General features: G+C 48.0%; 2 protein-coding genes across 2 annotated transcripts in view; both read left to right on the top strand.

The window, feature by feature from the left end:
• The first annotated feature begins 528 nt into the window (after positions 1-528).
• Positions 529-8,761, top strand: LOC115365665 (stress response protein NST1-like). The gene is made up of 4 exons (XM_030060776.1): positions 529-708; positions 4,496-4,883; positions 7,124-7,321; positions 7,606-8,761. The coding sequence occupies exons 2-4, from the start codon at positions 4,560-4,562 to the stop codon at positions 7,921-7,923; spliced, it is 840 nt and encodes a 279-aa protein (XP_029916636.1). The 5' UTR covers positions 529-708; positions 4,496-4,559; the 3' UTR covers positions 7,924-8,761.
• Positions 8,762-11,913: 3,152 nt separating this feature from the next.
• The window catches only part of LOC115364854 (transcription termination factor 1), a 12,499-nt gene continuing 11,912 nt past the window's right edge, over positions 11,914-12,500 (top strand). The window contains exon 1 of the mRNA XM_030059498.1: positions 11,914-12,122. The gene's annotated coding sequence lies outside the window, so the exon portion shown is untranslated. The remainder of the gene's footprint in view (positions 12,123-12,500) is intronic.

Genomic DNA, 12,500 nt, shown 5'->3' with positions numbered 1-12,500 from the left:
CTGCTCCCGGTGCTCCCACTACTCCCACTGCTCCCGGTGCTCCCACTGCTCCCGGTGCTCCCGGTGCTGCAGTGTTGTTTTCAGGCCTGAGGCAGGAGCAGCAGCTTGGGATGTGATGGAGTGAAACTTTAGATCTGAACTATTTGTGATAAACCTGAAACGTAAAGTTTAAGTTCAAATAGAGCAACAACGAGTGTGTGTGTGTGTGTGTGTGTGTGTGTGTGTGTGTGTGTGTGTGTGTGTTTGAGGCCCATGGCAGAGGGGAAGCATTCTCTGGGTGCAACTGAATAGGTTTGAACAATGCAGGAATGTGTGTGTGTGTGTGTGTGTGTGTGTGTGTGTGTGTGTGTGTGTGTGTGTGTGTGTGTGGTGGAGGGAGAGAGGCAGGATTTAGAAGCCTCTCTTTTGTTCCTATAGCAACCGTGATGTAAGCTTGGAGGGGGAATTTGTCCTCTCTCTCTTTCACTGTTCAATGTGTGTGTGTGTGTGTGTGTGTGTGTGTGTGTGTGTGTGGTGTGTGTGTGTGTGTGTGTGTGTGTGTGTGTGTTCTCAGGCTGGGGCGGCAGCAGGGTGGGTGATAGAGTGATCTTGCTGACGGTGGAAGAGACAAGAGGAGAGAAAACAAGAAGAAAAAGAACAGAAGTGAGGAAGAAGAGCGCGCGCTTCGTGGAAACGGAGAAAAGTTGAAGAAAACTTTATTGGAAGAAGGTGAAGTAACACTGAGGACAGACAGACAGGCAGACAAGCAGACAGACAGGCAGACAGACAGGCAGGTCTGATCTGATCAGATGAACCAGGAAGTGGAGTTACACTGAAAAAACTTTGTGTTCTATTTGATGTGAACAGGGTGTGTGTGTGTGTGTGTGTGTGTGTGTGTGTGTGTGTGTGTGTGTGTGTGTGTGTTTGTGTGTGTGTGTGTGTATGTGTGTGTGTGCGTGATGTCTTACTCGTTACTGTTTCCTCGTGTTTCTAGTCTGTCTAGAGCATAGAAATAGAACAGGTAGAACCGTCATCGGCCTTCAGCTCACAGCAAATCAGAGTATCTCTGGGTGGTCCCTGTTGCCGTGACAACAGCTGCAGCGTTCAGTGATGTCACGGCGTGGGCAGAGGAGTCCGTCTGAATAACTTTATTGAAAGTTGCCTGGTGACGTCAGCATCATCTCAAAACGCTGAGCTCAGCTGATCAGCTGCTGTTGAATCAGGTTCAACAACCTGCCAGGTGAGACTGGAGCCGCCAGCTGCTTTCCACACTTCAGACAGAACATGCTAGCCCCGCCCACCCTGTGACCTCACTGAATGCTACAGCTGTTGCCATGGCAACTGGAACCACCCAGAAATACTCCACAAGACCCACACCGGATCTACCTGTTCTGTTTCTACGGTCTACACCTTTTACAGTTAGAATATAATCTGATTTGATCCAATTTGATGTAATCTAGTCGAATAATCCTGTTTAATCTAATCTAGTCTAAACTAGTCTAGTCTAATCTAATCTAATCTGTGCTGTGACTGCTGCGTCTGTTGACATCACTCTGAATGTTAACAAGTTGGACCCAGACGTGTGTGTGTTTCTGTGTGTGTGTGTGTGTGTGTGTGTGTGTGTGTGTGTGTGTGTGTGTGCACGCTCTCTTTGTGTGTGAATGTGATTAGGCGGCTCTGTGCCTCTGTATTGTTGCTGACCCAGTTTCTAATGAGGCTGACAGACTGGACTCTGAAACCAGCTCATTTAAAGGAAAAGTTCACCCAAAAAAAGAAAACCTTTATTTTTGTGTCCACGAGGAGGACAAAGTCACGGCGGATGGACACAGTTTGCTGCTGCTCTCCACCAGGAAATAGTTCCTTCAGAACTCTGTGGGTCCTGTCAGGTGTGTGTGTGTTGGGGTTTTGCGTTGCTGCTGTTCAGTTTTTCACATGTAAATTTTTGACAGTTTGAGCTCAGCACAACAGAAGAAAACCCGTCTGGACTCATTTCACACGGGGAGCCAGGAAACCTCGACACCTCCCACAGGAACGAGCTGGGCGGACAGATTTCACCTGGAGAGGGCAAAACTGCAAACTTTGTGTTTTGGGTGAACTGTTGTTTTAATTTAAGCCGCCAGTTCAGGGCTTTGTAGCTGACTGTGATAAATATCATGTCTTATTGTGAGACAGAAAAAAGCTTTGACAGGTTGAAAGTCAGTGTTTGACAGCATGACATTTAATTTCAAAAAAGATTTTGCAAGATTGAATCCCAAGTTTTGACGGCTTGCATAACATTTTGATCGGCTGAAGAAAAAAATTCAAATCTGTGTAAGCGTGATTTTATATTTCAGTTTTCCTTCTTCACACAGCTGCGTCACTGTTTGGTGGGACGTCCCAGCTGTTCCACCTGCAGGCTCGTTCTGCAGGTCGCTGCCTCGTTAGTGCTCCTCCCTGTTGGGACCGCCTCGTTAGTGCTCCTCCCTGTTGGGACCACCTCGTTAGTGCTCCTCCCTGTTGGGACCGCCTCGTTAGCGTCGTTAGGGTCACCTGGCACTTGCTCCTAAAAGGTCAGCCCTGTTATGATATAAACATTGCACAGAAAGTCAGGAAATTTGTGTTTGGCAGATGATTTCTTTGTTGTTTGATGCTTCTTGGCAATAAATCTCATACCGTTGGAAAGCCTGTTTATTTCCCTTTTAAATGGAGCCACATCTGTAAGGAACACGACTCTGTGGGATGAGCAGCAGAGCTCAGGATGGGGGCTGTGCTCATGAAGAATTTGCCAAATCTTCTCTGCCAAAGCCTAACAGCTGATTCTGCCGTTGCTATTGACTCTTGTTTTGAGCTTCTGGCACCTTCCATGGCTGCCCTTCACCGTCAGGCCCGTTTGAGCTGCTGTCGGCAACACGTGCACTGGAGCCTGAACACATGGAGGAACGTTATGTTCAGCCATGAGTCCAGATTCTGCCTACAGCATTTGGATCATAGGGTCAAAGTGTGGAGAGGACGTGGAGAACGCTGCTGACTGACCGATAGAGGAACATCTTCAGGTGGAGGCAGTGTGACGGTGTGGGGCAGCATCTCCCTCACTGGAAAAACGATCTCAATGCAGAGAGATATCCAAATGAGATTCTGCAACCAGTGGTAATCCCATATCTCCACAGTCTGGGACCAAACTCTGTCCTCTGGGATGACGGCACTCGCCCCCACAGAGCAGGTTCATCAGAGACCACCTCCAGAGTTTGGGGGTGGAGAGGATGGGCCTGACCTCGACCCCATTGAACACTAATGGGATCAGCTCGGGCTGCTGTCGGTGCCAGAGTGACCGACACAACCATGTGGGCTGACCGGCCACAAGAGACTGGTTGAAGAACGGGATGGCGTCCCACAGCGGTGTGCGAGCAGGCCGGTGACCAGCAGGAGGAGGAGGTGCCAGGCTGCTGTGGCTGTCTGGTTCTTCCACAAAGCTACTGAGGCTCCTGTTTGTTACATGAATAAATTGTTAAATTGCCAACATGTCTTGTTTCTTCAAACTTCAATCATCCGATCCACCAAACACCAAACAAGAGTCAACAGCACAATCAGCTGTTTGGCTTTGGCAGAGAAAATTTGGCAAATTTTTAATGGGCGCAGCCCCCATCCTCAGCTCTGCTGCTCATCCCACAAAGTCATGTTCCTTACAGATGTGGCTCCATTTAAAAGGGAAACAAACAGGCTTTCCAACGGTATGAGATTTATTGCCAAGAAGCATCGTTACAACAAAGAAATAATCTGCCAAACACAAATTTCCTTACTTTTTGTGCGATGTTTATATAAATAAATGTAACTTCTATGTCAGGAGAAAGTCTAAAAGGTAACGGGTGCACTAACAGTCATGAAGTGCTGCTGCTGCTGCTCTGCCAGGTAAAGCAGCAGGAGAACCTCCAGCCTCGACTGGAAATAATGGCCCTTTTCCACTAGTACCTACTCGGCTTGACTCGGCTCGACTCTACTCGGTTTAAGAGCTTTTCCATTAGGTGGTAGTACCTGGTAGCAGGTCCCATTTTAGCACCTACTCAGCTGGGGTTCCAAGTGAGCTGAGTTGAGCTGAGTCGGGCCGAAAATGTGATGTAAATGCCGTGCAGGCAACTGACATTTAAAAAAAAAAACATTAAAAAAAAAAAAAAAAAGACGGCAACAGCGACCATGCTCATTGATCGTCACTGAAGTTGGAAAAGTCGGAAAATGGCAAGCAAACCGGCACCACGGTCAAATGAAGAGGTGGAGACTTTTCCGTGCTCGGTGGCCCAAAGAATCCAGAGGGAGCTGGACGGTGCGCCGCCTTGCTATGACGACTCCACCCACGGCGAGGTGGGACTCAGTTGTAATGGAAAACCACTGAAACCGAGTCGAGGCGAGTAGAGTCGAGCCGAGTTGAGCCGAGTAGATACTAATGGAAAAGGGCCATAAGACTTCCTCGAAAGATCCACCGGCGCCTCCTCTCTCTGACTCTCTAACTTTGAGTCTTTTCCTGTTCTCTTCTCTTCCTGTCCAGGCTTGGCTCCGCCCTCTGATGACAGCAGTGACCTTTGACCACCCCAGAGCTCCACAGTGCTGTCATGGCTGACAAAAAACCTCTCCTCGCCCCTCGGCCCATCACCTCCCCCTCCCAGCAGAACGGGGCGATCGGAGGGGCAGTTCCTAAAAGCCCTCCACCCCCACACCATAACGGCAGTCTGCACATGGGGCCAGGGGGGTCCAGGGCCACCGGCCCGGGGCCTGAGCCCGGCTCGGGCTCCAGGGCCCTTGAAGCTCCTCAGGGGCCTCAGGCTGAAGTTGTGGGTTCGAATCCCAGTTCAGGGTCCAGTTCCACCCAGCCCAGAGGGAAGAGCCTGGGCTCCAGCCCCAATTCCAAAACCAGAACCACAGCTGCCAGGACCAAGGTACCACTCACCTGCTGCTACACACAGGTGACAACCTGCAGTAAACTCCCAGCATGCAATGCATTAGTTTGAACTAAAATCCTAGCATGCAATGCGTTAGTTTGAACTAAACTCCCAGCATGCAGTGCATTAGTTTGAACTAAACTCCCAGCAAGCAATGCGTTAGTTTGAACTAAACTCCCAGCATGCAGTGTGCGTGAGAGGTGGAGCTCCGTCCTTCATCTGGTGTTCTGATAATGACGATGAGTGACGACCACAGCATCATTATTGCGGTGCTGCTCTTTAGTTGAAGGGAATTATTTGCCATCCAGGCTTTAATGTCCTCGAGACAGTCCAGGAGAGGCTGGAGGAACCCCTGGATCTCAGCAGGAGGTACAGCTGTGAGTCATCAGCGTGAAGTGACAGGATATGTTCTACTTTGTGATAACGTCACCAAGAGGTGGCATATACAGACAGAACAGAAAGGGCCCCAGGATGGATCCCTGAGGAACGCCACAGACTGGAGCAGAGGAAGAGGAAAACTGCCCTGTAGCCACAGAGGAAGTCCTGTCTTTGAGATAGGATTCAAACCCGTTCTGTAACCTTTAATACCCGCCCGCTGTTTGAGACGAGTCTGCAGGACGTGCTGATCCTCAATATGGAGGGCGGCACTGAGATCTAGGAATATTAAGACGGTGTTTTCAGTCAACAGCAGGTCGCCTTTAGCAGAGCTGGTTCTGTGCTGTGGAGGGCTTTGAACCGCCACTGAAACAGATCATGGATCTTGTTGGCATTCAGGAACGGCTGTAACTGTGACAGAAACAAATGGCAATTTGGAGATTGGCCGATAGTTAATTAAGCATTTAACATTCCTGGTTATGGTGTTTGAGCAGAGGCAGGACAGGTGAGAGTTCAAAACCTGCAGGTACGATGCCAGAGGCTGAGCAGGAATTCATAATAACTTCAATGCTGAGGCCAATTACATCAAATATTTGTTTTATGATGTGGGGAGGCGACATACTACCATACTAAATACTATGGTAGTATCTGCACACGTAAAGTTAAATTACAAGAAACATTACCACAGAATTACTACAGATTTACCACAGAGTTACTACAGAGTTACCACAGAGTTACCACAGAGTTACCACAGAGTTACTACAGAGTTACCTACCACACAGTATGAAGAGGTGAACAAAAAACAAAACCCTCAGCAGTGTGTATTGATCAGCTGTGTATTGATCAGCTGTGTATTGATCAGCTGTGTGTTGATCAGCTGTGTGTACTGATCAGCAGTGTATTGGTCAGCAGTGTATTGATCAGCTGTGTATTGATCAGCAGTGTGTATTGATCAGCTGTGTGTAGTGATCATCAGTGTGTATTGATCAGCTGTGTGTTGATCAGCTGTGTATTGATCAGCTGTGTGTATTGATCAGCTGTGTGTAGTGATCATCAGTGTGTATTGATCAGCTGTGTGTTGATCAGCTGTGTATTGATCAGCTGTGTGTATTGATCATCTGTGTGTTGATCAGCTGTGTATTGATCAGCTGTGTGTAGTGATCATCAGTGTGTACTGATCAGCTGTGTGTAGTGATCAGCTGTGTATTGATCAGCTGTGTATTGATCAGCAGTGTGTATTGATCAGCAGTGTGTATTGATCAGCTGTGTATTGATCAGCTGTGTGTTGATCAGCAGTGTGTATTGATCAGCTGTGTATTGATCAGCTGTGTGTTGATCAGCAGTGTGTATTGATCAGCAGTGTGTATTGATCAGCTGTGTATTGATCAGCTGTGTATTGATCAGCTGTGTGTTGATCAGCAGTGTGTATTGATCAGCTGTGTGTTGATCAGCTGTGTATTGATCAGCTGTGTGTATTGATCATCTGTGTGTTGATCAGCTGTGTATTGATCAGCTGTGTGTAGTGATCATCAGTGTGTACTGATCAGCAGTGTGTATTGATCAGCTGTGTATTGATCAGCTGTGTGTTGATCAGCAGTGTGTATTGATCAGCTGTGTATTGATCAGCTGTGTATTGATCAGCAGGGTCTGAGGGGACCAGTGGCAGAACAGAGCCAGTACAATATAATATGGATTAAATCTAATAATTATTATTATATGATTTAATGTCCCTGTCAGCGTCTTTTGGCAGAGAGGAAACTTTCCAAACTGACGCACGGCATGCTGGGAGTTCCTTTCAGTTATGATGTGTTTGTATGTGTCCCACAATGCTTTGCGTGCGTCATGTGACCTTGTGTGTGCAGGGTGGGAGCGGCCAGCGGGAGGCCGAGGAGCTGCTGGAGCTCATCCTGGAATGTCAGGCTCAGAGGCTGGAGGACCAGAGAGCCAGCCTGAGCCTGCTGCCCGACCCAGGACCAGCTGCTCCGTGTGGGGCCTGCAGCCACGCCGGCACCCCCCCCTCCAGCCTGGAGTCCTGCTACAGCATGCTGCTGCGCTACCAGGTGCTGCTCTATTCTAATCTATCTCTATTCCACTGCTACAGCATGCTGCTGCGCTACCAGGTGCTGCTCTATTCTAAAAATAATTCTCTCTGCCTGTCTGTCTGTCTGTCTGTCTGTCTGCCTGTCTGCCTGTCTGTCTGTCTGCCTGTCTGCCTGTCTGTCTGTCTGCCTGTCTGCCTGTCTGCCTGTCTGTCTGTCTGCCTGTCTGCCTGTCTGTCTGTCTGCCTGTCTGCCTGTCTGTCTGTCTGCCTGTCTGTCTGTCTGCCTGTCTGTCTGTCTGTCAGTCTGACAGGATGGAGGATCAGAGATGTTCTCTTCCTGACTTGGACGAGGTTGTGGGTTTGATTCCTGATGGTCAGGAGGATTTCTTCAGTCTGATCCAGAGAGTGCAGTCCAGGCGGATGGATGAGCAGAGAGCCTCCCTGCTGCTCACACACACACACCCAGACACACACCCGGACACACACACCGACACACACACTGACACACACCCCGACACACACCCCGACACACACCCAGACACACACCCCGACACACACCCGGACACACACTCGGTGTCCGGGGGGCGGTGCAGGGGAGCTCGCTCCTTGTCCCGCCACTGAGGGGGCAGCGGCAGAGCAGCAGCACGTCGCCGCCCTGCTGGAGGAGTGAGGAGGTGCGTCACCTGACCAGGTGTCCCGCTCTGCTTCTCCTCCACAACCTGAAAAAACATTTTTGCTTCTTATTACACCTTCGGGATTATTTCCAGCTTCCCCTAAACCTGCTGACACAGCGATCTGCAGCCTGCTGACCTCATGACCTCTGGCACCGCCCACACCACAACACACACACACACACACACACAAACACACACACACACACACACACACACACACACAGTGGGCTGATGAAACAGGAAGTGGGCTGATGGAAACGAGGCTGAAGAGGAAGAGGTGGAGCTCCGAGGTGCTGAGAAGGAGTGGATGGAGGTGTGAGGAAACAGGAAACAGGAAGCAGGAAGCAAAGAAGATGTCACACTTGCCAAACTGCTTCCTGTTCACCGGCCACACCACAGAAGAAGAACACGCTCCACTCTGGAGACACTTTTCCTAAACTTCAGTTTGTTCTTAACCTGAAGACCCCGTGAAATGGACTCTTACTTTCTCGGTCATAATGTATTTCCTGTTGAAACAGGAAGTTAGAGAGTAGAACAGAAAGCCTTTATTGTCATTGTACTACCACATTAAGAGCGCTGCTCCTGATCTGTGCAAATTAATGAGACAATTAAAGACAGACAACAAACACATCCAATAAATATGAAACTAAAATAAATACTTTAAAAATAGAAGTGATCATCCTCCGTTTATTACATTTCAGACAATTAGAGGAGAAGCAGTTTGACTCAGTGTGGGAGAGAAACAGACTTTTATTTTGAAGGGACAGGTGGATGAGAGAGGATGTTTACAGATTCGTGAAGGTTTTATTCATTCATTCATTCATTCATTCATTCATCCATCTTCTAAACCCTCAATCCTCACTGGGGTCGCGGGGGAGAGGGAGGGAAGGAAGTCGAGGTCATATGAGGTCACTTCATGGGGACTTTAAACACACACACACACACACACACACACACACACACACACTGTGGACAGAGGGCGGAGCCAGACAGAAACAGGTGTGTATCTCTGAGTGGGCGTGTCCTCACACCTGCAGCAGGTCAGTCACCACCTGATTGGCTCTGCCGCCTGTCTGTCATTATTTGCTCCTCCCATTATAACCAGGTAAACCAATCACTCACCTGCGAGGCCTGTTTGAAACCACTGGAGGGGGTGTGGCCACACCTGCTGCACAGGTGAGACTTATGGTGATTGGTGGAGATCATCACGCATCACTGAGCCATTTCAGGAAGAGATCTGATTGGGCCAGAGATCATGACATCACAGGAAGTGTAAATCATCAGCTGCATCGAGCTCAGACACCAGGACCACCAGGAACCAATCAGAGGAGGACAGCGCAATGACATCACCGCATGACAGACTGGACAGTGACATCATCGCAGAGCAGTGACATCATCGCAGGGCGGTGGGATCAGGTTTGATTGACAGAGCGCTCGGCTGTGGGCGAAACTCCTGTCGACCATGTTGGCCCCCGTGCCTGTCGCCCGTTGCCATGGTAACCACGGCTGCCGCGGACGCCACCAGGACTTTGTTGTTTCTGGTTTTTTCATCATGTTGCTCAGAAGCTGTTTCTACCTTTTTTGGTTTTTTTTTTTTTTTTTTTTTTTTTTTTTTTTTAATCATTTTGTGTTTTCATGCCAACAGAAAAACGCTCACCTTCATCTGCAGCCAATAAAACCTGCAACACTAAACACACCAGGCTGTGTGTGTGTGTGTGTGTGTGTGTGTGTGTGTGTGTTAGGGCCAGAGGTGGGAAGTAACGAAGTACAAATACTTCGTTACCGTACTTAAGTAGATTTTCAGGTATCTGTACTTTACTTGAGTATTTAATTTTCTGCTGACTTTTTACTTTAACTCCGTACATTTGAACACAAATATCTGTACTTTCTACTCCTTACATTGTCAAAACAGGCTCGTTACTTCTCTCTCCCTCTCTCTCTCTTTTTGGTGCGGGCGGGCGGCTCGTTACCACCAAGAAAAACAACACCTGCACCGGCACCGTACGAGAACAAAAGGCAGAGAAACTCTCCAGCTACAGCAGCGCACTGACATAGATTGTGTAACAAAGCGAAGAGTTGCCACTCTGCTGTATTTTCACTGGCAAACAGCAGCACACTGGCTTAGCTTGTCTATTCAGAGAAGAGGTATCACTTCGGCTTATTTTTCATTCTATGTTATCACATGCATATTACTGCTCATTCACTGGTAGCTGAATTGTTAGGTCTGTTTGATAAGTAATTTACATTTTTAAAACAAATAATAATTTAACATATTTTTAAATGACTGGAGTCAACATCTACTCCTTCAAGATAATTTATTATGTTCTACAAGCCATAAACATACACCAACACTACATACTGAGTGTTTGAGCAGCATATCTCCTCTGTGCTACAAAAGATCCGTGGTAAAAATTATTAGCATTAATGCTGAAGCCCTCCCCCACAGTTTCCAAAAATCCTGGAGGAAACCCTGCACAGAGAGGGAAAGGGAGAGAGGGCGTGGGGCGTGAGAGCAGTTAAGAAAAAGAAAACCATAAAGAGAAATCTGGAGACATGGAGGAAGACAGTTGCCAGGGAAGATAACGTTAGCCGACAACAAAACAGAGTCGGAGAAGCAAGAAAAAATCTGTTAAAAGTCATATACGTTAGGTATATTAAGTATTGAGAGTACCAAAGCTGTTATCAAGGTACTCATTCAAGACCTCTGGTCAGTTCAGTCTTGATTATTGTGTGAAACTGGGCTTGCAGCAAAACTAGAATGTTGTGTGATTTTCATTCTCTCTGTACCAGCACTTTGCAGGTTGTTAATAAAAGAGGAAATGTTCCTGTTTTGTGTGCCCTGAACTTTTTTTTTCATCAAAAAGTTATCAAAAAGGTATATGTATCATTAATGGTAAAAAAAAAAAAAAAAAGAAATTATTTTTACTTTTTACTTTTGTACTTAAGTACATTTCAGAGCCTGTACTTTCTTACTTTTACTTGAGTAAAGAAGTTGAATTGGTACTTCTACTTTTACCAGAGTCTTTTCTCACACAAGTATCTTTACTTCTACTTAAGTACAGAATGTCAGTACTTTTGCCACCTCTGGTTAGGGCATTAACGTAAAGGTCGACCCGTCGAAACGTCGACTAACGTAACGTGTCCCGTCCTCGGGACACGTTACTTTAATATTCAGCCAGAAGCTTGATCTGACAGTTATTCTGGAAAGCACAGAGCTGAAGTCAGACGAGCTGGATGAGGCGGAGCAGGAGAACACACAGCCGGCCCGAGTGTCCACACACAGCCGGCCCGAGTGTCCGCACACAGCCGGCCCGAGTGTCCACACACAGCCGGCCCGAGTGTCCACACACAGCCGGCCCGAGTGTCCACACACAGCCGGCCCGAGTGTCCACACACAGCCGGCCCGAGTGTCCACACACAGCCGGCCCGAGTGTCCACACACAGCCGGACATGTCTGGATGAAGTGCAGGAAATAAACAGCGAAGCGCATCAGGGATTATCAGCGTGTTTTCCACTTAGACAGACTGATACTTTATTCATCCCGAAGGAAATTCACATTTTCCAGCAGGATCCACAGATTAAAAAATGTCATCAGCAGAAAAGGACACTTTAAAAGCCTGAAACAACCAGATTCTAGATTCAAGATTTTTATTTGTCACATGCATGAATGTCCAAGTCCAGCAGCAGAGAAATGTGATGGGAACAACTCCAGCACTGCAAGTCAAACAGAGAGAAAGAGAAATAAAATAGAAAGTATAAACACTCCTATAAGTAGGATTAACTACTGCTTAATAATAATAATGATAATAATAATATTATTATATGAGTAACTTATTAGTGCAAAGCAGCTGCGCCTCAGTGCGCCTGCAGGGGGCAGAGACACGCCGACATGCGTCTGAACTACCGGAAATTCAATAGAAGTAGAAGGAGAAGGCGCATGCGCAGTTGAGAAAGAGAGGAAGTAAACAGACGCATGCCGTCCTCGTGAGTGTGTATGAGTGTGTATCAGTGTGTGTGTGTGTGTGTGTGCGCTCGTGCTGTTTAATGTGTGTTCTGGTTTGAACAGCAGCTGCACGAGCCGCCCAGGTGTGCGCACGTTCTTTATTCCTTCCGGTTTGTGGCTGTTTCCCGCGCTGCTGGCAGCTGGTGAGTAATGCGAGCTAACATGCTAACAAGCTAACATGCTAACATGCTAACCGGCTAGCAGGAGCAGAGGCCGGTTCCTCACCTGCCCGGCTCAGGGTGAACTGCACTCTGGGTAATTCACCTGCTCGGGTCCCGGTGAGTCACTGGAGCCACAGACAGACAGACAGACAGGCAGACAGACAGGCAGACAGACAGACAGACAGACAGAGGGCAGCTCTTCTTGAGGGCAGCTGAGCCCCCCCCCGCCCTGCAGCCCCCCCCGCCCTGCAGCGCCCCCTGCAGGTGGACAGTTGGTGTGTTTCTTCATGCAGCAGCTGTAACATCATATTATCATTACCGTTATAAATGTGGCTTTGTGGACATGTTGTCCTCTTTGTG

Source organism: Myripristis murdjan, chromosome 9 (genome assembly GCF_902150065.1).
Source record: "Myripristis murdjan chromosome 9, fMyrMur1.1, whole genome shotgun sequence".
Classification (NCBI taxonomy): Eukaryota; Metazoa; Chordata; class Actinopteri; order Holocentriformes; family Holocentridae; genus Myripristis; species Myripristis murdjan.
The sequence above is the reverse complement of the archived record's forward strand: the minus strand, read 5'-3'. Positions and strand labels throughout refer to the sequence as shown.